At 40.3% G+C, this 25,116-nt stretch overlaps 1 protein-coding gene across 7 annotated transcripts in view; it reads right to left on the bottom strand.

The window, feature by feature from the left end:
• DLG2 (discs large MAGUK scaffold protein 2) overlaps positions 1-25,116 on the bottom strand; it is a 1,060,076-nt gene that overhangs the window by 287,718 nt on the left and 747,242 nt on the right. For all 7 annotated transcript variants that reach the window (XM_075079151.1, XM_075079412.1, XM_075079695.1 and 4 more), the window contains 2 exons: positions 12,846-12,982; positions 1,276-1,420 (listed from right to left, as the gene is read on the bottom strand). In XM_075079151.1, the coding sequence (XP_074935252.1) occupies positions 1,276-1,420; positions 12,846-12,982 (282 nt within the window). The remainder of the gene's footprint in view (positions 1-1,275; positions 1,421-12,845; positions 12,983-25,116) is intronic.

Below are 25,116 nucleotides of genomic sequence, written 5' to 3'. Positions count from 1 at the left end.
GAACTGTTCAGACTAACAGACACCAGTGGTACAGAGAGCTGCAACTGAAATGTTAAGATTGCTATGAATGAAAAGGGAATGGGAATGCCTGGGTATGGACACCAGCAGGACTGGCATGTATTGATAGCCCCTGGATTCACCTATAGGCCATCAATACTCAACATAACTACATGTAACTTGTCAGGACAGCCTATACCCAAACTAAAACAAAGACTCAAGCCATTAAGAGATGATGGCAGGAGATAAAGGCTATATTAGAGCCTAGGACACTCAGATAAGGAGACTAAAGAGAAGTGAGTAAATCCTGAAGACATGCATAGGTGAGACAGGTGGGAGAGAAAGGAGATCCTAATTATCATCATCTCCTTAATGGTACAAAAGGCACACCAGCAAGGAGGTTGTCAACATAAGAAGAAGGTATATGTGTATGATAAGGACTCCACATCCACCCACCCTTGTACTTGGTCATCTGAGAGAGTCCTGGCGATGCACCTGGATGCAAGTCTTTCTACCTGAATGCAGAACATGAGCCTAGATGGTTTTGAGCGCATGGATAGACAGCCTGAATGAAATCAGTTTGTTTTAAAATAAAATAATCTTCCCTTCCTATAAGACCCTTCACTGAGCTCTACTATATTGTTTCAACAACTTTTCCTACAACTGAGTGTACATTGAATGCAAGGACAAATAAGGCCTTGGTCCTCAGTGAAAAAGGAGAAGCAGCATATATATCAAGTTAATGGACAGACTGAGAAAAAAGCAAATTGGAACAATAATTTAGGAATTGGATGTACACAGAAAATAGGTAAATTTTTGTAGGTAGAGCCATGATTTTTACATTCCAAGTAAATATTTTATTCAAATATGATATATATTTTCCTCAGGCTTTCACTAAGTTTGAAGAAGATGGTTTGCAGCTTGTTCCAATTTTTCAGTGGACTCCAGTCTACAAATCTAATCATATTTCAAAATATATTGCATATACTTTTTACTGTAATTGTCACAAGAGTTGCGGTTCAGTCTGATACCTGGACAATCAGCATAGCAGTATGCCAGCTACGTTGTTACTTTTACTGCAAAAACGCTTTAGCAGAGTTCTATTATTTGTAATATTTCATGAGTGCAGCATACTTAAGTGGCAATAAACATTTTATTTTTGTTGCCTTCCAAGCTGTTTCATAAACTTTAATGGGGTACTTTGGACAAGCTCTGAAAAAAACACAGTAATCTGACAAACCGATATCTCCTACAAAATGAGTTGCAGAAGTCACTTACAGTGAGTAATATCTGGTGGGCCATATGGATCGGTCATGTAAATGGTGGTGGGCTTTCCAACTTTCAGATACACTACATCTGATGTGTTCTTCAGTATCGCTACTGCCTCTTCATGGGTAACTTCTTCTAAACTGTAATTATTTACCTTAAAGGAGAAATCAGACAGGTGAGTTGGAACGCAAAAATAGACACAAAAAAATGAGACAGCCTTGCAGTTATCACAATGTTGGGAAGAAATGCTGTAGACAGAGAACACTGAAGGTTACAGAAGCAGTATTGCAGCAAGGTAGAAAATATGGTTTTCTTAGCACCTGTATATTCAAAGACTGATGTAGCAGTATCGATAATAATCACAGAATCATAATGGGTCGAGATGGCACGTGGTCTTGCCAGTAGAAAAGTCCTTTGTGACATTCTGGTACCAGTATCATCATTAACATAAAACTATATTTAATAATAATTTAACAACACCACATCATTTACAGAAACAGCCTAGGTTATTTGACCTATCAAGTTGAACTGTCCACATTCACCTCTTAGCATGCATGGCTGGGACCTCAGAAATACTTAACACCCCCAAATCTTTCTATCCCTGATATAACATTGACCATTGAAATAATAAGAGGCACAAAGTGGTATACAGAATAAGGGGCTGCCTGTGAGGTGCAGGAAATGAAATAGGGCAGTTCTGGATGGGGGAAAAAAGGATTTTCAGTGTGAAAGTTTCTCAGTTTTCTGGAAGCACAGGAAAGAAACATTGAAAAAGTCAGTCAATGTAGTGCTAGTTCTGTGCTTTATCAGAAAACAAAAATACTTAACAAGAGCAAGGGTAAGAGTACAGGACTACAGATTAAATAAGGAAGGCAATGGTGGCAATAAACCTTGCTTATTTATGCTTTACTCCCAGAGAAAGGAAATCAAAAGAAAAGTGTCTGAAGTAGTTTATTGCAGAGGTGTATAATATTTATTCATATATAAATCCACTATATCCACAGAACATCAACAATAGGATGTCCTCCTATAAACAGAATAGTGAATGGACCCTGCCCCAGAAAACATACATCCTGAATGAAGAAATTATAGGATAGAGGAAAGAAGTAAAGAACCATGTAGATACAGGTTTCAGACTTCTGGTGTAAGTCAACAGAAATCATAGAATAACTTGAGTTGGAAGAGACCCATAAAGATCACAGAATCACAGAATGGCAGGGGTTGGAAGGGACCTCTGGAGATCATCCCGTCCAACCCCCTGCTTGAGCAGGCACACCCAGAGCAGGGGGCGCAGGACCACGTCCAGGCGGGGTGTGAATGTCTCCAGGGAAGGGACCCCACAGCCTCCCTGGGCAGCCTGTGCCCCTGCTCTGGCACCCGCACAGGGAAGGGGTTTTTCTTCATATTGAGGTGGAACTTCCTGTGTTCCAACTTGTGTCCATTGTCCCTTGTCCTGTCTTTGGGCACTAATGAAAAGAGTCCAGTCCCATCGTCCTGACACCCACCCTTTAGATATTTATAGGTACTGACGAAATCCCCCCTCAGTCTTCTCTTGTCCAGGCTGAACAAACCCAAGTCTCTCAGCCTTTCCTCATAAGGGAGATGCTCCAGTCCCCTGATCATCTTGGTAACTCTCCACTGGACTCTCTTCAGAAGTTCCCTGTCCTTCTTAAACTGGGGGGCCCAGAACTGGACACAGCACTCCAAATGTGGTCTCACTAAGGCAGAGCAGAGGGGCAGGATATCCTCTCTCAGTCTGCTGCCCACACTCCTTTTCATGCACCCCAGGATATTTTTGGCCTTCTTGGCCACAAGGGTACAGTGCTGGCTCATGGTCAACTTGCTGTCCCCCAGCACTCCCAGGTCCTTCCCATCAGAGCCGATCATTGAGTCCAATACCCTGCTCCTCACAGGACTACCTAAAACTAAACCATGTGACTAAGAGTGTTGTTGTCTGGATGCTCCTTGAACTCTGACAGGCTTGGAGCAATGACCACTTCCCTGGGGAGCCTATTCCAGTGACCTACATTTCACAGTAAATGTTGTATGTGAAACATTTTATTGTGATTTAAAGTGCCATCCTCCAAATTAGAATCATATTATAAAATCACAGAATGCCCTGAGCTGGAAGGGACCCACAACGATCATCGAGTCCAGCTCCTGTCCCTGCACAGGACACCCCAAATTCACACCGTGTCTCTGAGGGCCGTGTCCACGTGCTTCTTGAATATCACCGGACTTGGTGCCGTGATGCCTCCCTGGGGAGCCTGTTCCAGGGCTCCACCACCCTCTGGGGGAAGAACCTGTTCCTAACACCCAGCCTAACCCTCCCCTGGCACATCTCCCTGCCATTCCCTCGGGTCCTGTCGTCGGTCACCAAAGAGAAGAGATCAGCGCCTGCCCCTCCTCCTCCCCTTGGGAGGGAGCTGCAGAGCGCCATGAGGGCTGCCCTCGGCCTCCTCTGCTCCAGGTTGACTAAATTTATTTTTATTTTAAATCTTGTCAAGCTACTTTAATATTTGGACTTGAAGACAGGACAGAGCCAGTCAGGCTGTGCACAGATAAGACACCACCAAGCCATGGTGTAAGGCTGCAGGGCTTCTGTTCTCAATGGATGTGTGGATTTGGCCAAGTTGCAGTTCAGCTGATTATGTCCTGAGCATGCCAATGGGGTGCACGTGTGGGGTAGGGAAGAGGGATGGGGGTCCCGAGGGCAGCTCAGAGGTTGTTCAGTTCCAGCAAGGTCTGGTCCAGGACCTGGTGGATGCCCATGTTCTCCTCTTTGGCACTGGCCAAACTCATTAACTCAAATTCATTAACACCAAGAGACAATGATTGCTGTTGGACAGTATTGCTAAATGTAAGGATTCTGTTTAAACTTTATTGCTTGTATAATTCTCAGACTTGGTTTTAAGGTTAATTGAAAGATGCAATGACAGGCATGTTATGACAACTTGACATGAACAGCAATGATACAACCTAACACTCAGAAGAGAGTTGCTGACACTATGCTGTATTCTGACAGGTCTTCTATTTAAATAAAAATCTGATGCCTATCTTTTATAAATTTCTCTGGTTTTCTTTGTTTTGAACAGCAGTAACATGCATATGCACTTTTAATAAATAAATGCCTTTTAAATTACTAGGCTGATAGCAAGAAGAAGTGACTGAAATTAAGCCTTTCTTGTATATGCATTTCAAAACTGCCAAATACTGGAGATTCGCATTTTTGGAAATATGACTGTACAGTTATCCTTTACCTTTTCTCCTTCCCCAGCTGTCTGTACATTGTATCTATCTTGTTGTGTTTCATCCTAAAAGCAAGCTTTCTGAAGTAAAGAAAATCTCACATAATAATCTCCCACTATACGGCTGCTGTAAATAAATGTTCTTAGTCAAAAAAAGACACAAAATAAAATACCACACCACTGTCTGGATTTTGACTTTTGGTATTTTGGGGAATGTATAAAAATAATTAAGTCACAAATTCACTTGTTCCAATTTTTTTCCAAAGTTGTTTTTTCCTGGAAATCTAGCTAATAAAAATCATGGTTAGGACTGTTGTACTTCCATCACAACACACTTGGACATCACAGTTGTGCAGCTGGAGAATAAACAGCCATTTTAGAAACAGAAAATACAGTATGATACATATAAAACATATTTACTATGACAGGTCCTACTTATCTGACAATAACTTTACAGGACAGGTATTTTACCAATGCTGTGTACAAGTCATACAAATCTTGAACTTAAGATAAGAATTAAAGACCAAGCGATTCTAAACAAAGAATTAACGCCTGAGTAGTTATGCATTATGTTTATCTTTATACACTGTACGATCCCAGAGACAACTGCAAAGTTTATGTACAATATTATTTTTTTCTCATTTCTAGTATGTATAAGCTTAAGTGTGCAGAATATTGTGGAAAACTGAAATATGTAGAGCTGGAACTTGGCAGAACTTGAAAGAAGGTAATGCATGACTGAAATCAAGATACAAAGGCGAAATTCAGATAAAAGACTCTTGAAGAAAATTTGAGAAGACCCTTCGAAGTAAACAGAGTTCTGTTATAAAAAGTATTCCAGCAACGTATACCAAAATTGCATATACCATATGGAAAGCTCATCACAAATAGAGGGAAAATTAGAAGTTTCTTGTCTCTAGAGAGAACACTCCTAGAAAAGAATTTTTCTACTGATCAATTTTGTCCTGGACTGCTCAATAAACAGAAGTAAAGAAAGACTCAATGTACATCAAGAGCAAATAAATAAATAAATAAATAAACACGTTGATTCATTCATTAAGACAAAGATTCTCAGTGGTGCCATAAGGTCTCTTTTAAATGGGAGCTCTTTAAGGAGGAGATGAGCCCACTTTCCTTAGTCATTGCCCATATCAGTTTAGAATTACAGTATACAGAATATATTATGCATTTCCCAGTTTCCTTCAGAAAGTAGTCCTTGCTTTTGACCTACAATCCCTGTTAATACCGGTATGTGCATGTATCAATACCTTTTCTACTTTTTGATCATAAAACAATGATTATACATAAAGACACCTGTATGTATTATGATATACAAAAATGAAAACTTGAATACATTGAATAATTGCACTGTTCAGCTCTTTAAGTATTAATGCAAGATGACTGTAGTATGTAATTTTTTTCATAAGGAAATCTCTGGATATCATTCCTCAAAACATCATGCCAGAGGTGGTGATTCTTAGGAAATATGATGTTGTAGTTGTTTGTTATGGTAAGATTTCTAGGGACAGCAGAATCTCTCAGAATCTGCAAGAGAGGTTATTTCTTGAGTTTTTTCTTGTTTCCATAAAAAAATGCTTATTTTAACAGAATTTCAGTACTAAATATAGCTTTTTCAGTGGGTGTGGCACAGGCAATGCATCATAACAAAGCTTCACTTCCTGCTGTTAAGATGACCTTAGTGGAGCATATAGTCTGAAAAAAAAGATTTGAGTTAGAGGTAAAGAAGATAAAGAGCAGGAGATGTGCACAAAATAAGAAACCAAAGTATATGGCACACAATCCTCCAAGATGCTGAAACTTCTGTGCAGAAGGGCTGACATCAGAGCTGGGTGGGTAGAACGGGTACTGCATGCCAACTTTCTGGCTCTAAGAAGCCAGCTTAAGTAGCAATGAATTAAGGGGGAAAAAACCTTAAGGCAAATGCTAAAACAGAAATTTATCCGAGAGGTCAGTTTAGTTACGAGTCTCGGATGCTTGAGCCACAAAGTGCTGACTCAGCCAAAGGTGAGGAATCAGAAGGAAAATAGGCACGGAGCAAGTGGGGCTTTTCTAATGGGAAATGTTCCATATACAGAAAAATCATAAATGCAAACAGCACCTGAAGTGAAAAACGAAATTAGGAATGCTGTTTCTTTAAATAGAAAGTATGTGATACAAAGACATACTGATATTACAGGAAAAGAATAAGAGGAAGAAATAATACAGCAATAGAGAAGGAAATTAAAGAATCAAGTCCAATCAAAGAAGCTGTTTGAGTGTTAGGGGAAATCAGTAAGATATGTTGCCAAAGAGATGTAAAAAACCTGGGGTGGTTTTTTTCTAAATAGTATAATCAAGGCAATTAAATGCAAACCTAAGCAAGAATTATCTTATTTGGAAGTTTTCTTAGATTCCTATAGGAAAACAAAGGACTGAGAAGTAGCTAGAGTGAACAGCTTAGAATCCCCAAAATGACTGTACAAGTGCTCTATAAAATAACTTCATTCACAACAGCATAAGCTAGTAACAGAATAAGACCTCTGGAGGAATAAGTCTGTCTTATTTAATTTTCTTTTTTAAAGGGAATTCATTTCTTTCCTCTATTGATTTAGGGTAAGAGAGATTTGATTCACTCAGTGAATGAGACAAAGAGGTGATCTTTACCTTGCTAGCAGTAATGTTCATTTTTGTGTAATATTCTACTTTTCATGCAGAAAGTGGATTTTCCTGAGTGAATCCTGAGTGAACATTTGCCAGTAAACACCTGTGACATGCCAGCTGCAAATCTAGAATGCTGATGGCTTTTTAAAAAACTCACCATGATTTAAAAGGCTGTGAAAAGTGAAAGGTTTTTCTGTGCTGAAAATCATTGGTCCTAAGGATGTAAATCTGGATTAACTAACTATTTATAATCCCATGGACTCCTGAGTTAGTTGTACAAGTGCTGGACTCTGAATAGAAAGAAACTGGCTATCTTCAGATGACACTGTCTGTCAATCCCTCTGAAATTAGCTTGCTTAGATTATTAATAGTTACGGGCTAAGTGTCCTAAACCAGATCTGCTCTCTGCAGAGAAATGCAAGAGTTTGTGCTTCACAGATGAATATGAGACTTAGCAGTGGGCTTCAGGCTCCAAGCAGTGTAGTGCATACACAGGGCAAGTGGCACTGTTCCGTATTGGACCATCAATTTTCAATCCCAGTTTATATTGATTTTGGTAAAAAAAAAAAAAAATTTTCAAGGCTAATGAAGCGGCATGACAATGATACAACTGTAAAGGAACAACCTGATGACTGTATCATTAGAAGCAATAAAGTGGGAAGCTTATTGCTAGGGTACCATCCAACGACGGATGCTAGCAAATCTGTATGTGAATACCAGACCAAGCACTGCGAGGTCAGAGTAAATGACAGGGTAAATCTGGCTTAGAATGCAGCGCTGCATCAGGAGGGGTGCAGCCACCAAACCCTCTGAGTTTGTTCACTACTAGTTTACTCTCTACTTCAGAATATATTTTTTCTATTGTGTTTCCTTTGTGTTAGTCAGCCAGTACAACCTACAGATAAGGTACTATCTGTTCACACAGGTTTCTTCCTTTAAGTCTAACCGGGTAGTGCCTCTACTCCATCAACTGACATAGCAGCATAACTCTGGATCTATGGATGCACCTGCTTGAGTGAATAATGTGTGCGCCAGGAGCGACCCACAGCAGCAGAGGGTCTGGATGATCAATGCTATACATCTTTTAAGGGGGCTAGTTTGCATTGCATCTAGCCTGCTGACGACAATGCCTGCAATGCATTGCTAATTAGGAACACTCCTGGACCACATTTCTTTTGCAGCTTCATTTAAAAAAATCCAATTTGTTTTCTAAAAGATCATCCCACAAGACAGCCAAAGTCACTTAAAAGAGCACTTCTGATCAGAACCAAATGCTAATCTAGATGCATCTTAAATGATTTGCTCTGATCCCTTTAGCAAAACATGATGCTGCGTCCATACACTATCTGAAAGAAGCAGATACTGCTGGTGATCCTCTAAGGAACAGATCAACAATTTGCAAGCACAACCCCATTGCAGCCCTGTGAAACCACCATAAAATAGCATGCTTTTTTCAGCATAGGATTGGGTAGAAAGCACGCCTAAATTTCTGAAAAGGAAAGTGACTCCTGTTTCTTCCATCTGTTTCCAGCAAGAAAACAGAATCAAATTAAATCTCTTGGTATGTGAGTAACATCACTTTTCCTACAAGCACAGATAATCCCACAAATGTCTGATCTCTCTGACTACATGGGCCAAGAAGCAACAGGAGATGGCCCAAACATGCAAAGGTATTTTGGCATAGGAGACAAATTTCTGAAAAGCCAATGTTTACAACTGATAAATATTAGCTAAAATTTTATTTTACAACCTAATGTTTTTAGTTTTCCCTGAAGAATACCTTGCTTCTAGCTGTTAGTGTTGGTTTGTACTAGTAAAAACACAGTTCTATACTGATTTGTCATTTTATTATTCTGCAGATAAACCCTTCCAAAGTGAGATGATGATATCAGAAAAAAGAAAGTAGTCATTATCTGAGAATTAATAACTTAAAAAAATTTTCAGCTCTTCCTGATCATCATTAACAATAACCTGGAAGAGGCGACGAGTGTGCTCTCACCACATTTGCAGATGACGCTTCAGTGTGAGGGCGAGTCCATGTGCTCAAGGGCAGGTCTGCCGTCCTGGATAGGCTGGAGAAGGGCTGACAAGAACTTTGTGATGGTCAACAGGGAGAAACAGTCAGTCCTGCCCCTGGCACAGACTAACCCCCTTCAATAGCACAGGCTGGGCACTGGCAGCCTGGCAGCAGCTCTATGGAAAAGCGCTTGGGGCTCCTGGTGGACAGCAAGCTGGGCATGAGCCAGTTGTGTGTCCTGGCAGCAGAGGTCAACTGCATCCTGGGCTGTAGGAGCAGGAGCAGAGCCAGGAGATCTAGACAAGGACTTATTCCCCAGTAGTTGCCATGCATTAGACTGTACCCAGACAGTGCCTTCAGTTTTGGTCCCCACACTATGGGGAAGATAACGAAACAGAGCAAGGTGAGGAGAGTGGTACTGGGATGGCTGGGGCTGGAGCACTGGCCTGGTGAGGAGAAGCTGGGGGAGCTGAGTTTTTTCACCCTGGAGAAGGGCTGCTTCTGGGGACAACTAACAGCAGACACCCGGTGCTTACAGGAAGATCATCAAGACAGAGCTAAACTTTTCAGAGTAGCATGTGGTAACAGGAATACAGACAGCAGGCACATGTTGAAACAAGAGCGGGTCAAACAGGTTATAAGGAAAAGTGTTTCCTCATGAGGGCAGTCAAGCAGTAGAACAGGTTTCCCAGAGAGGCTGTGCAAGTTCCATCCTTGGAGATTTTCGAGATTCAATTGGATAAATTCCAGAGCATCCTGGCCTGGCCCTATAGCTGGCGCTGACTACCGTGTTAGCCCATGGATGCTCTGTATGCGATTTCCCTTCACTCCCTTCCAGCGCAAAGAGGAGCAACCTAGCTGAGACACCCAGTGCAGTCGTATTTTCACCACAGGCATCACCCCCAGCAGTAGTAGACATCACCATAGGCATTACCACCAGAATATAGTAAGAGAGCATTTTTCTCCTGGCTGTAAGTATTCAGAGCAGAGCTGTGGTCTGTTTCTTTCACATATACCTAGAAAAACCACTGAGTCCATTTTTCAGCTTAAACACTCCTATGCTTCCTCCAGTAAATCTCCTGATGGGCACCTCAGGATTATCCTACAATGGAGTATTTTCCTGTGCAAGTGCTTGGGATAATAAGCTTGAAGTGCAGGCTCAGTCCCACAGGAGCATAACTGCCTAACATGCCCTTGTATAGGTTCCACAACAACCACAATGCTCAGTATTTACATAATACATCTTCTGAACCCTTAACACGCTGTTAGCAATCTGCAGTTAATAACAGTAGGGTCATCAAGCTGCAAAATGCTCAGATGGCACATAATTGTTTTACATTTCAATATTAGTTTTGATTTTTTAGCATCTCCTTTATTGCATCTTAAATTTTAATGCATTTGATTCGCATGTTCTTTGGGATCTGAAAGTATTTCATACAAGTTTATCAGAATATAGATATAAAAATGAAACCAGCCCCCCAGCAGCTGCTGAGAATTCCAGAAGGATGACAAGTTCTGGTAAATTTTATAGAAAAATGGTGGAAAAAACAAAGATCAAGAAAGGCCTCACTACTGAGAAGAAGGAAAAAAAAAGTGTTCAAATACGTAAACAATAAGTCATCAGTGAAGCAGAAGTAGGACCACATAGATGACAAGGGTAATATTGCATTGATACACTGTCAAAAGAAAGTAATGAATTCTTTCACTCACTTTTCACAAAGGAACATGAACTTAATGCCATGAAATGACAGATACTTCACAAAGTAGAAGAGAAAAAATACCGAAGGTACACAACATGGCTGTAATCTGCATGAATTTTAGAAATAGGTTTTGATCTTGTAAATTTATCTCCAAAAATGTAATGGTTAAGGTACTCAAAGAGTAGGCTGACTCGGATTTTCTTACGCAACAGTAAAAAGCTTGGTCTGGAAGTACGTAACCAGTGGAGAGCAATATTATGACTAGGTTTTTTTGCTCATTTTACATGCAGTGATAAAAGGAAATGACAGCAAGTAAAGAACTGGTCCAGACCAAAAGGAAAGCCGTATAAAGACACCAAACACATGGAGAATGACCTCTGCTTATTTTCAGAAGTCAGATTCAGGAGTATAAACATGTCACAATGAAGGAACATCTATATCTGACTGCAGTGAACACAAGTTTAAGACTGAGAAGAGATACTTAATAGACAAATTCTATAAAAACCTGAAAAGAATGAATTTTTACACAGTGGTGTACAAAAGAATTATTTTTTCTATTCAAATTTATCCTGGTCAAATTCCACTGGAAGTGGTGAATGTACAGGTTTTACATCTGCATTATTTTTTTAATTTTTAATATATTATTTATTACCTCAAGTGAGTTGGAAGAAATTAAGTGTAAGGTAACAAAAATTTATGGATGACACAAAAACTGCAAGGAATTCTCATCATGAAAAAAACTGACAGCTGAACACAAGCAGATTTGCTACAAGGTGCAAAATAACAAAATAAGGTGCAGATTTGGCAAATACAAATATAAATTTCTACAGAAAAATGAGTCAAAATATCATTATACAACAGTGACTTGAATTGTACAGTGCTGAGAACCTGCAAAGAAGAAATGCCAAGGAAGCTGTAATTTTGCTTTGATTTTGATAACACCATTTGATCCTTAAGCTGTTTTCTCTATCCACTTGGGTTAATTAAAAAAAGTCAGTCACCAACCCAGACGCCAAGTGCCTTTCCAGCTCTGTTTAATACCCTGTATAAAATGAATGGTCATCTTCACATGTGACTGGAACACAGTGTCCATAGCCAAATAAAGAAAACCTCAGTTAGGCGCAGTTTTGCAAGCAACAAAAAAAGATCATGGCAATTTTTTACTGCTTAGATAACATGTCACAAAACAGAGCTACTGCGCTACATTTTTTTCATGGCATTCATTCAAAAAAGATTTCTCTACCTGTTGAAATCCATGCAAATGCATTGACGTGAATATAATTTGACAAAGATTAACTTCTGCTGATTCACCAGGGTCAGGATTTCCCCCTCAACAAAGACTTAAACAAACTCAGTGAGTGGGAAAGAATTATCTACAAGGAACAATGTACTAGCACTGCAAATATCAGGAAGAATTTCCTGAAGTGAGATTTATCAGAAGAATAAGCACACTTCCTCAAAGAAAAGGATGGAAAAATTTTTTTTTTTAACATAAAGCTTTCCTGCATGTACTGAAATGTAGGTAATAGTCCACTGACAGTGGTTACATGTGAGAGTTTAGTGGCATGTTTTCACATCTTTCAATTTCTTTAAAACAATCAGTAGAATCAGTACTTCCATAATGAACAGTTTGTCTAAAATCTTCTGGTGTATTTTGACTTGTCACTGATGTGCATAATACATTTATTCTCTTCTGAGTTAAAGGTTTGTCGAACTAATATAACCCATTGCCTTCTCTGCAGAAAATGTTGGTTTTCAGAGTAATATTTTTTTAACTGCAGTCTCAGAAATATATATCCAAAGAACAGGAAAAAATGAAGATGATGGAAATATAAGTCATAATTATTAAAGAAGTTGTAATGGTTACCTCCACTACGATGCATGGTGAATGAAAGACCTGATATGAAACAGTTTTCAGCCAATTAAAATGGGATTTAAATTTGTCATACTTACCATAAGAAGTCTATCTCCAACCTGCAACCTCCCATCTTTTTGTGCAGCTCCTCCATCAATAATCTTGGTGACATAAATGCTGTTGTCCCCAGGGATGTGCTGGTTTCCAACCCCTCCTGCAATACTGAATCCCAGACCTGGAGGGGATATGGAAAACAAAACATTAATGATACAATATATAACATCAAAGAGGAGTACAAGAGTAGCATGTATTTAATCTACTGTACAATTACGGTATTTTTTACAGAAACACAAATAACATAAGAGATATTTGTGAGGTCAATACTCTTTCACTTTCCCTGGAAGGTCAGGGACAGAAATAAATTAAGGAAATTCTTTGTCATGTACAATTATGGGAAGTTAGAGTAAAAAAGAATCAAATCAGTGATGATTCTATACCCATGGCTTGTCCTTGGCAGGGGCCAGGTAAGCCTACCTCAGGAAGCTATGGCACAGCTTGCCATGCCTAGTAATAAAACTCTGAAGCTTGAAGTTTATTTTGTTAAAAATTGGCATAAAATACATCACCGTGTGTCAGAACAAAACTAAAGGTATTCTGATCGTCCACACAATTTGAAAAATACTTGGAGACATGTACTGCAGATTTGTAAGTTTCTGTAGTACCACAGTGAAGGGTCTGTGCAAGTGAAAGATAAATGGTGTAGGTGCATTTTTCAGTGGTGCCCCATGACAGGCCAAGGGACGATGGGCACAACCTGGAACACAGGAAGTTCCACCTCAATATGAAGAAAAACCTCCTTCCTGTGCGAGTGCCAGAGCAGTGGCACAGGCTGCCCAGGGAGGCTGTGGGGTCCCTTCCCTGGAGACATTCACACCCCTCCTGGACGCGCTCCTGTGCCCCCTGCTCTGGGTGTGCCTGCTCAAGCGGGGCGGTTGGATGGGATGATCTCCAGAGGGCCCTTCCAACCCCCGCCATTCTGGGATTCTGTGATTCTGTGGTTTGGATTTAAATCTCCTTTGCATATTTTTCTAGGACACAAATATCTTTGGCTATGGATACATAAAATAAGAAAGCAATATTCCTTTGTACATATGTAACTTCTCTTCAGGGATCTGTGAAATTCCTAGATAAACACCCATCAAGACAAAATTTGGAACAATGTCAATAATACATGCCAATATCATTCAGGGAAAGGAAGACAAAATAAAAAAATGTTTGGGGAAGAAAAAAAAAGACAGTTTTACCCTTTTTCTATTTCTCCTATCTTCTGACATGTTGCATAAACAGACAAATCTTTGCTTTCATGTATAATAACATTTTTATCTCTCAGAGTAAAGACAGAAACTACTGTGCTTTATATCCATAAAAATCTACTTCATACAGCTAATTTCTCATAGATGATATAGCTAATGGGAACTTCCAGCTGAACAATATTATTGACAATAACCTGCTTAGATTATTGCTTCAACCAGGCATTTCTCTTGTAGCTGTACAGAAAGAATAGTTATATCGATTTAGAGAATAATCACTAGTTTTATCTATGAAATCTACGCTGTTCAGTCATTCTTAAAACAAACATGTTAGCAATAGCTTTGCAGTAAAATGTAATAGTAAAAAATGAGTTGCCCGGAATTTGGCATTTTATTGCAAATTCACCAGCCTGACTGCTTGGGCAATTAAACTTAAGGGAGGGTATATTTAATACACACAGGCTTTTTTAGCAGCTGTTTGAGTGCAGAGATAAGAATTTTTGAGTTAATTAAATATTTCTGATTTTTCTTTCTCACATTATTTTCATTTGATCATTATTTTAGCTTAAAAAAGATGTGAGGCTATATAACATAATGGACTACATAAATTCAGAGGTTTCTTTTTGTATTTTACTATTTTGGCACTATGTCTCAAATTGAAATACTGCTTAATTAATTAAGATGACTATTAACAATTCACATGAAGCTAATTCAGAAGAATAGGATAATTAAAATAAAGCTTTATTTAATTTCCAGCTAAAGCTGGTGATCACTGTTACTATTTATGTGTTACTGCCAGGACAACTACATGGAAAAAAGATTATTTCTCCAGCGTGGAAGAATTCATTGATTACGCTGGGACTACTAACGTAGAAGCAAAAAGATATTCTAAGAAAACATCAAGAATGGAAATTTTCTTTAAAACATTAGTTGTGGACAATGAACAGTGATTGAAATATGTTCCTTGGTGACATAATTATCATCCTTTTGACCCCAAAACATCTGCATATACTTCTACCAGTAAAGTGAAGATCTGAGAGTATTCCAGAATGCTGATGAGAGCAAATGAGTGGGCTAGACAGCAGCCAGAGAGCTTTCTTCAGCTCCGCTGCTCACCTAGGGCACGACCTTGGGAAGATTAGGTTGTGTTATGCTTCAATCCTCTTCTCTCCCTTTTATCAACACTGTACGCTTGTAAAGGGCAAGGTCATTTCTGGCCACATAGCTGTTCTGTATTTTGCACAAAGGGGTTCCTAATTCAGCCTGGTCCTGTTGCAATGAAAGCAAATAGTAGCAAAGATAATCCCTTCCATTTCCTGTAGGGCTGAGTGGGGTGTCAGTGTTTGCTGTTTGTCTGCGTGTCCGTGTCACAACTGAAATATGAAACCGCAAAAAAAAAAAGAGTGCTAACACATGCTAATCCCGTTACAAAGGTGAAGTTGATGAAAGAAGTAACTATTCTACATAAAATATAGCTGCGTTACAATGTGTGGGGCTGCATTGTGTTTGTAAGCAGGGTCTGTCTTTGGGATCCAAAAAACCAGCTCTGAGTATAAATAGGTTTAAAAGAGCAGAACAAGACAGGGGGCAACACTGTGGGGAGAAAAGGGAAAGTGGGTAGGAGAGACAACTGAGGAAAAGAGAGATTTTCTATGTCTCTTCTATCAATAATGATTTAGTTTCATTGCCTAATCATATTGGCCTTCTTTAATAGATTTCTTCTAGGCAAGAACGGGGAATGAAACAATGGCCCATTTAATTTTACTTAAATTACTTTTGCTAATTGCTAGGGCACTAGGAAAGTATACTACAATAAAACTTTTGGGTAGGATTCATATGGCCAAATGACATTAGATAACTATGTTAATCATTTATGATGCTACCTTTATAATCAATGAAAATTCATTAGGGGCTTTTAAAGCATGATTCATCCCATCTCAAAGAGACATCTGAAAGAGATGAGATGAATCACACTCTTGGTTTCTGAAAGGCTGGGGGCTGGATGTGGGAAGAGGTGGGTGGGAAGATCAGTGCTACAGAAGTTCACAACCTGAGTTAGAGTCTCACCTCCATTTAGGCTGAAGGTTTCTGTTCGGTTTTAAGAACTCAGAAAGGTTTGTGCATCCCTGGTGTGGATCTCTCTTGTCACTAGCTACTGCAGTAGTCTCATATCAGATTTGTACTCTATTTTGAAAACAGAGAACCATTCAAATATCTGGGAACGCAGGGAGAAAGATATGTGTCTTAACCTTGGTCTTTTTCATCTTTAAGTATCATATTTAATTGCAGATCCTTTTTCTTATTGAGTCCCGTGGTTGGGAAGACATTGCCATCAGAACATAGAAGATCAGGAGTTGCTTTGAAGAATGCCCTCCCTCTCACTTCCTGTTCTGCTGATGTGCAATCTGCTTCACAGAAACCCCTCAGCTTGGACAGCGCCCCCTTTCCTCACAATAGGAATTAGACAGAAGGAAGATTTAGAACGGAGATAAGGAAGATATTTTTCACAATGAGCATGGTGAGACACTGGGAAAGGTGGCTGCCCAGAGAAGTTGTGGATGCCCCATCACTGGAGGTGTTCAAGGCCAGGTTGGATGGGGCTTTGAGGAACCTGATCTAGTGATAGACAGGGTTGGACTAGATGATCCCTAAAGGTCCTCCAAGCCCAAACCATTCTATGGTTCTATGAAGAAGAGAAGACTACTCCAAGAGGAAAAAGGAAAGAGAAATGGACTTAATACAGGTTAAATCCAAGTCAAACTCAGCTTCATTCAAAATCACTGAGGAGAACGGGCACATATAAGATTGGGTCAATGTGTAAACTAGGGAAGATTAATTAAACTTTATTTCCTTCCACTTCCACTGGATAACTGTTTGTAAAATTAATCTGCGTTTTGGTTCTGCAAATGCTGATCACTAATCCTGTGGATAATACCACGTGCAACAGTGGAATGAGAGAGGAGACATTACTCTCACCACAAACTGGAAAAGGGACAGAGGAAAGAGCTGTTCTGTCAAAATTGGAAACTGCAGAAAAAGTGCTGATATCAAAAACAGTCAAGGATATTTATCGATATCTTTTCCCTGGGTTAACAGTAAACAAAGTACTACAATATTTGAAATGGTAATGAAGCCATAAAGAAAAAAAGTTGCAGCCAAGGCAATTCAAAAGCCTCTGAAGTCTCAATCATAGCTACTTCAGAAAAAGGTAACCAGTGACTATTTGTATCTATTTTGAATTATTTGATGCACCAAATATGCATTTTAAATTAATCACCATATTACTAAAAGCATATGTTCTAACTACTTTTCTGGTAAAAAGTTGTTGAACTCAGATTTTATGAAACTGTTTCAGGCAGCAAAACAAGATAATACAACCAGAAAGTACCCATGCAATAGCTTGCCCCACTGAGACCCTCCCTGGCACTGTGAGCCTGGCTGTGAAGGGAACAGGACATGTTGACCATGCTGCTGTGAGGAACCCGACAAGGCAATGAGGAAGCCAAACTGAGGTAGCTCCTGCCTTTCCGAAGACTAGCCACTTCTGCAACACTCATTTACAAAAAATATAGCTTAGTGTTGTTTTATTGTTGAAATTACTTACAGAGCCAATATTTATATAATCTTTTTTTTCCCTCTGCAAGGGTGAACAGCATCATGCTGATGAACCCACCAATGAAACTGTCAAACCTGGAGCAATGAAGTCCAATCCAGGTTTCTAACTGATCAAATTCCACTTGGGGTGAGGAAAGGAACATGGGTAATATAAAATGCTTTGACTGATATAATTTGATTGACTTGTTTTGACAGGTACCACAGTTACATCTAGTGCTATAGGAATAAACAAACTGAAAGAACGTTAATTATAGACAGAGAAGCAGCAAGGGATATCTCCCCCTACTCCTTTTCTCAAGCCTCGAGTTGCCAATTTTAGTTTCCCTGGAGAAGAGATATAGCACTTATTTAAAAGTAGCACCCCACAACTGTGGAAGTTTAATACGCTTGTTATGGCTGTGACTGACAACTAGTGTTCATTATTGACAGCAGATTCCTTTATCATTTGGTACACACAAAAATGAAATACATTACACAACAAAAATTAAAATACATTTTGCAATAATTATACAACATTATAAGCAGGGACTGATCTTCCTCTACCAAGCTCTCTCTTTCTGTCTTTATTTTCCATCCCATAAATCAATTCCTGAGAAACTATTAATCCCAAACACAGGAAATGTCACACCTATCTCATCTCCTTCATGTTGTAGGGGTAGATTCAAATATCAATTTATTTGAGCGAGTTCTTGTAACAATTCTTATTCCTGACTCATGTGACAGCTTATACCTGAAGGACTTACACGAATAAAATTTGACTACATTTTGCTCTGTGGATGAAAAAGTCAGTCTGAAGTACAGTATGACTCATAAAACTTTAACTAATATTTGTAACATACTTAAAAGCTGCCTACTTTACTTCCCATCATTAATTCCTGTTTCAGACCCCACTCACAGATCACTTCAGAGGGCTCTTTTTGTAACAATTTGATAACAGCCTCAACCAGGAAAAAGTCCCACGCCCCTACAAATCTAACTGAGCCTATCGTTATTTAGCGTTTCTCTCTAATGGCCTTGGGTTAAAGACTTCAAGCCTCATCCTTGTTGTTTTGACATTTTTTTTCAGAATTTTGTAGTGTTCTCAGTTATTTCCCATTTGATATCAGATAGAATAAAAATGATGTACAGTGCCAGCAGGTAAGAAGGATATTCTCTGAAATAACCTTACAGAAGGAGAAAATTATTGTCCCCTTTATACTGCGTGTCATTATATACTCATGCCTTCAGCTCTGTATCCAGCAGTTGTTACACAGTTCCTTTGTTCTTGCCCACAGCCATTTTTATAGTTATTTTCATTAATCCCTACACTGTGGCTGCCAGTGCATCACCCTTCCATACTACTGAACCAACAGAGGTGCCAGATTTCAGTACAGCCTCTACTGAGGACCAAACTGGAGAGCACACACAGTACTTCCACAGAGTAGGGTCAGCATGCTCATGAGAGCTATGATGGGATACAGTTTGGCACTTGTTATTATACAGGGGGCAAAGAAAATCCTTTCCCTGCAAATGAGCACTGACTGCACAGCAACACTGACTCTGTGAGGGACTGGACCCTTCCACAAGCTCAGTGAGAGAGGACTTAGAACTTTTCCATATGGAGGCAGATTTTGGTCAGAGTTTTTAGTAGAAAACAAACAGTAAAACTATTCATCTTTTATCTTAATAAATTTTAAACACTGCAAATTTAAATTTTAAAATGTCAATAAAATAGTTCTAATTCTAACTATTTTAATTCAATAAAATAAAAATTTAGTTGAAATTTAAAACATTACAGTAACACAATCTCACTGCACAACCCAGTGCAAGAATCTGCAGAGGTCTGTTCCCGCTGCTTGCTTGATGGAAGAGAGAGGGAACAGGGATAATGATCTCACAGAGATTAAAATGTCTTCAATACACTGGTGCATATGTACATTCACACTACCCCAAACAGCTCTCTGAAGGACTAAAGGCTTGGAAGAATGGCAGCCAGCTAAAACTCAGTGAAGGAGAGACTGTGGTAGTAGCTGCTGGCGGGTAATCCAGTGGGCAGCGATGGCACGCTGGTTTCCATACCTTTGATTGAGAGTGCCTAATCAGGTTTGCAGTCTCCATTTCAAATGTTATGAACTGCTATCCGTATTGTTAAGAAGCATACGTAATTTTAATGTTTGGTAACCACACTGCTACCTACAGCTCTTATACCTGTTCCAAAACAGCTATGTGATGGGATGTCCTAAAAAGCTCCCTGCCTGACATTGCTTTCTCTAAGCTTGCTCTTCTGCTGGAGATAGGGGAATGCAAAGTGTTACATCTTTTCTTTGGACACAAGAGTTTCATGAACATCGTCTGAGACCCACAAAAGTCAGAAACGCAGAAGAGTCCAGAATATGGAAAAAGGTCTGGATATTTCAGGGATTTGTTTGCTGAGTTACTCTGCTCTGGCCTCAGAAGCAAATTTAAACAATTGCACCTCTTTTCCAACTGCTTTTTCATTCTTTTGGGCAACAAAATCAAACACTGCAGTCAAACCTACTGTGTTACAACACAAAAGAAAGGAGTCTGTTCTCAGGGCACAGGGCTACACTCCTCAGCTTAAAAAAACTGTTTACATTTCCAGCCAGAGAGGAGATGATGGGAAAGGGAGATTATGACGCAAATGTTAACATACCTGTGAGGCAGTGAGTGCATGTTTAAAAACAATCATGCTGTAGGTGCAGGAGATAAAGCACTGGTTTTACATTATCATAACGGTAAAGCTAATCTTTCTGTAATCTTTAATAAAGCCTTGAAACATGTCTTGTTAAATTACAGTGCTATTTGTATAAATTTGTAAAAAAATTCTCTAACATGCAATTAAAACATTCCCTTCTTTTCTATTCAGTTTTGCACTTAAATGTTTTTCCCATTATGATTTTTTTGCCTGCATATATTTATCCCTAAAGATACATTCCCTTCAGATGTAGTTGAAAAAAACCAAAACAGCAAGCTAGGAAAACACACTTAAAGCCTCATTAGAAGTTGTGCTTATTCTGTATTTTTACATTTATTCAAATTAATTAGGAATAAGTCTCCCAGAAAGCACAGACAATGAGCAGTGGCCTAATTGCACAACAGGAATTCTCAAGAACACTTTAAAGTTTGTCTTGAAAAGAGAAGGCAGTATTCCTAATTATTCACAATAAGCTGATCTTTAAAGCATTAATGAGGATTCTAGTTCGCTGAAAAACATATTAAAACACACTGTCACAATTTTACTAGCATAAATGTAAGAAAGAGAAAATTATTTCATTTTTGACATATACTGACACTCCAAGAATTATAGCCAGCAGTTCAGCTCTTTTAGGAAAAGCCACAATACACCAAGTCTAAAACATTTCATGTTAAAAACAGTCAAATTACATTTTTTAAAAAGTGAAGATTAGTGATGTAAAGCAGATAAATCCAAGATCTGCCACTTAGGAACAGGATTACCTGCTTACAATCTGATTTTTTAAAATGTCTTTCATCTTCTCAGAGATATCAGTGTGGGAGTCTGTTATAGACCACCCAACCAGGATGAAGAGGCAGACAAAATTTCTATAAGCAGCTGGGAGAAGTCTCACAATCACTCGCCTTTGTTCTCATGAGGGACTTCGACTTACCAGGTGTCTGCTGGGAGCACAATACAGTGGAGAAGAAACAGTCTAGGAGGTTCCTGGGGTGAGCGGAAGATAACTTCCTGCCACAGCTGGTGAGGGAGCCAACTAGGGGAGGCGCCCGCTGGAGCTGCTGTTTGTGAACAGAGAAGGACCTGGGGGTGATGTGGGGGCTGGAGGCCGCCTTGGGCACAGGGACCACAAAATGATAGAGTTTTTGATTCTCGGAGACGTAAGGAGCGGGGTCAGCAGAACTGCTCCCTTGGGCTTCCAGAGGGCAGACTTTGGCCTGTTTAGGAGATCGATCAACAGGGTCCCTTGGAGGCAGCCCTGAAGGGCAAAGGGGTCCAAGGCGGCTGGGCATTCTTCAGGAAGGAAATCTTAAAGGCGCAGGAGCAGGCTGTCCCCATGTGCCAAAAGAGAAGCCAGCAAGGAAGACAACTGGTCTGGCTGAACAGAGAGTTTTGGCTGGAACCCAGGGAAAAGAGTTTATGATACATAGTGACAAAGGATGGGGAAAAGGCTGAGGTACTTAATGCTGTCTTTGTCTCAGCCTTTAATAGTAAGACCAGTTGTTCTCTGGGTACCCAGCCCCCTGAGCTGGAAGGCAGGGATGGGGAGCAGAATGAAGCTCCCATAATCCAAGTGGAAATGGTTGCTGACCTGCTACACCACTTAGACACACACAAGTTATGGGGCCGGATGGGGTCCACCCAAAGGTACTGAGGGAGCTGGCAGAAGTGCTCATCAGGCCACTTTCAATCCTTTATCAGCAGTTCTGGCTAACAGGGGAGGTCTCAGTTGACTGGAGGGTAACAAATGTGATGACCATCTAGAAGAAGGGCTGGAAGGAAGATCTGGGCAACTACAGACCTGTCAGTTTGACCTCAGTGCCAGGGATGTTATGGAGCAGATCATCTTGAGTGCCATCATGCGGCATGTACAGGACAACCAGGTGATCAGGCCCAGCCAGCATGGCTTCATGAAAGGCAGGTCCTGCTTAACTAACCTGAACTCCTAGGGCAAGGGGACCCACTTAGTGGATGGGGAAAAGACTGTGGATTTTGTCTACCTGGACTTTAGCAAAGCCTTTGACACCGTTTCCCACATCATTCTCCTGGAGAAATTGGCTGCCATGGCTTGGATGGGCGTACTCTTCGCTGGGTAAAAAACTGCCTGGGTGGCTGGGCCCAGAGAGTTGTGGTGAATGGAGCTAAATCCAGTTGGTGGCCAGTCACTATGTTCCCCAGGGCTCAGTACTGGTGCCAGTTCTGTTAAATATCTTTATCAATGATCTGGATGAGGGGATCAAGTGCAGCCTCAGTAAATTTGCAGATGACACCAAGCTGAGTGGGAGTGTTGATCTGCTCAAAGGTAGGAAGGCTCTGCAGAGGGACCTGGGAGTGTTGGTCGACAACTGGCTGAACATGAGCCAGCAGTGTGCCCAGGTGGCCAAGAAGACTAACAGCATCCTGGCTTGTATCAGGAATGGTGTGGCCAGCAGGAGCAGGGCAGGGATGGTGCCCCTGTACTCGGCACTGGTGAGGCCGCACCTCGAGTACTGTGTTTAGTTTTGGGCCCCTCAGTACAAGAAGGACATTGAGGTGCTGAAGTGAGTCCAGAGAAGGGCAACGAAGCTGGTGAAGGGTCTGGAGAGCTGGTCTTATGAGGAGAGGTTGAGGGAGCTGGGGGTGTTTATCCCGGAGAAGAGGAGGCTGAGGGGAGACCTTCTCGCTCTCTACAACTACCTGAAAGGAGGCTGTAGTGAGGTGGGGGTTGGTCTCTTCTCCCAAATAACAAGAGATAGGATGAAAGGAAATGGCATCAAGTTGCACCAGGGGGAGATTTAGATAGAATATTAGGAAAAAATTCTTCACCAAAAGGGTTGTCAAAGACTGGAGCAGGCTGCCCAGGGAAGTGGTTGAGTCCCTATCCCTGGAAGTATTTCAAAGACGTGTAGATTTGGTGCTTAGGGACTTGACAGTACAGGGTTAATGGTTGGACTCGATGATCTTAAGGGTCTTTTCCAACATAAGCGATTCTATGATTCTATGATTCTCACATGTCCTTGCCAGGTTTGTATATGCCTACAGCTATAGCTATGCATGCACATTGACTTCCTGTTCACACAGGAAGGTTTTGTATATTTTTGGTGCACCTACAAGAATAAATAGCCCTCAGATCGAGAGTCGCTAAAAATCAGAAATTTTGATTAGGGTAGACATCACCTAGCTGGCTGCCTGTGTGATAGGATCATTTACATCTTGCAGGGAATGAATTTAAACATAGCAAAAGTGACTATATGGCTGTATGTGATATGAATGGAGTATTAAAGTTTACATTTTTGTCCTCATTCTATCTTTTTTTCTTTTTGCATTAGCAGCATTTTTCTCAGCAAGGGATTTTGTTGGGTTTTGTTTGTTATTTTTTTTAATCTCATCCTCATTGCTGCCATTTCATTCACTTGGGCAAAAATCAACCGGACTGTGCATGACTACAGATGTAGAAGTCATCCTTGGAATTGTTCAAGGCCAGGTTGGACAGGGCTTTGAGCTATCTGATCTAGTGGAAGATGTCCCTGCCCATGGCTGGGGGGTTGGACTAGATGATCTTTAGAAGTCTCTTCCAAGCCAACCCATTCCATGATTCCATGACTCTAAGCAGCCAGTTGTCCTAATTAGCAGCAAAAAACCAGGTGAGAGGTTGCAGGGTACATTTTTAAGGTTGTCATATGATGATCTATAGCCTTGCTGCTGCCAAAAGAGATAACTCAGCTCTCTCCCCTGCCTTTGGTCTCTTTCCCACGGCCTGCCTTGCATTAGCCATAAAGATTTTCTAGCCAAATGGATTGGCAAGCTGAAAATGGCATGAAACCCAAAACAGATCAGTCTGAAACACAGACCAGGTGCATATACACCAGCATCTACAAGGATGGCAGCAGTAAAGGCCAGCAGCTGAGGATAGTGTTGGGTTCACATGTCCCCTTTGCTGCCAGCATGGTTTTGTAGAAGGCACTCACTTTAGACTTGTGACTCCTATGGAGAGCAGTGCAATGCTATCACTACTGCTCAGCGAACTCATGTGATGTGGCAAGAAGGAGAGATACAGGGACAGGAACAAGTAGCTAAAGTGAGTATGACAGAAATGGCTATTCAGGCTAGTGAAGAACCTGAAAAAAAGTCAGTAAAAGTATGTCTTTAGAGCATGAGTCCTACTGGGAGGAAAGGGAACAATAAAACTTCTCTCCTAAGCTTAAGAGAGAGAAAGAGAAGTTGTCAATCATAGGTTTGTAATGCTCTTGAGAGCTAAGACAAATCTGACATTGCTATAGCAGAAGAAAACAGTGTAATAATAACACTTATTCAATATTTCTCCAATATTTGCTCTGACAGATACACTGGTACTATGAACCTTTCCTAGTTAGGGAATCAAGTACCAAACCTTTAACTCATCCTTTCAAGAGTAGCGCTGGGCTTGAGAACATTGGATTTAACCACCTTCTGCCTTGTGAGAATGTTTAATTCAGAGAGTAGTTATGCACATGGGTTGAAAGCAGTGGGAAACCAAATTATCTCTGCTGTCCCATTTTTTTTCCTAACACAAGTTTTTAAGGCAATTAGCCTCATTACCATAAATATGCTCTTATAGCTGTATTTATTTTAACTGCATCTCCTGTTAAAACCACAACTTTTTAATATGTAACTGATAATCAATCAGCTCTGAGGCTTTTATTCTTAGAAGTACCTGAAAATGGGAGTATCATGGCAGAGCTTGATGTCACTGTGTAAAACCAAGAGAAGTCCCCTTTCCCTGACTGCCTCCCC

Source organism: Phalacrocorax aristotelis, chromosome 1 (assembly GCF_949628215.1).
Source record: "Phalacrocorax aristotelis chromosome 1, bGulAri2.1, whole genome shotgun sequence".
NCBI classification, from domain to species: Eukaryota; Metazoa; Chordata; class Aves; order Suliformes; family Phalacrocoracidae; genus Phalacrocorax; species Phalacrocorax aristotelis.
The sequence above is the reverse complement of the archived record's forward strand: the minus strand, read 5'-3'. Positions and strand labels throughout refer to the sequence as shown.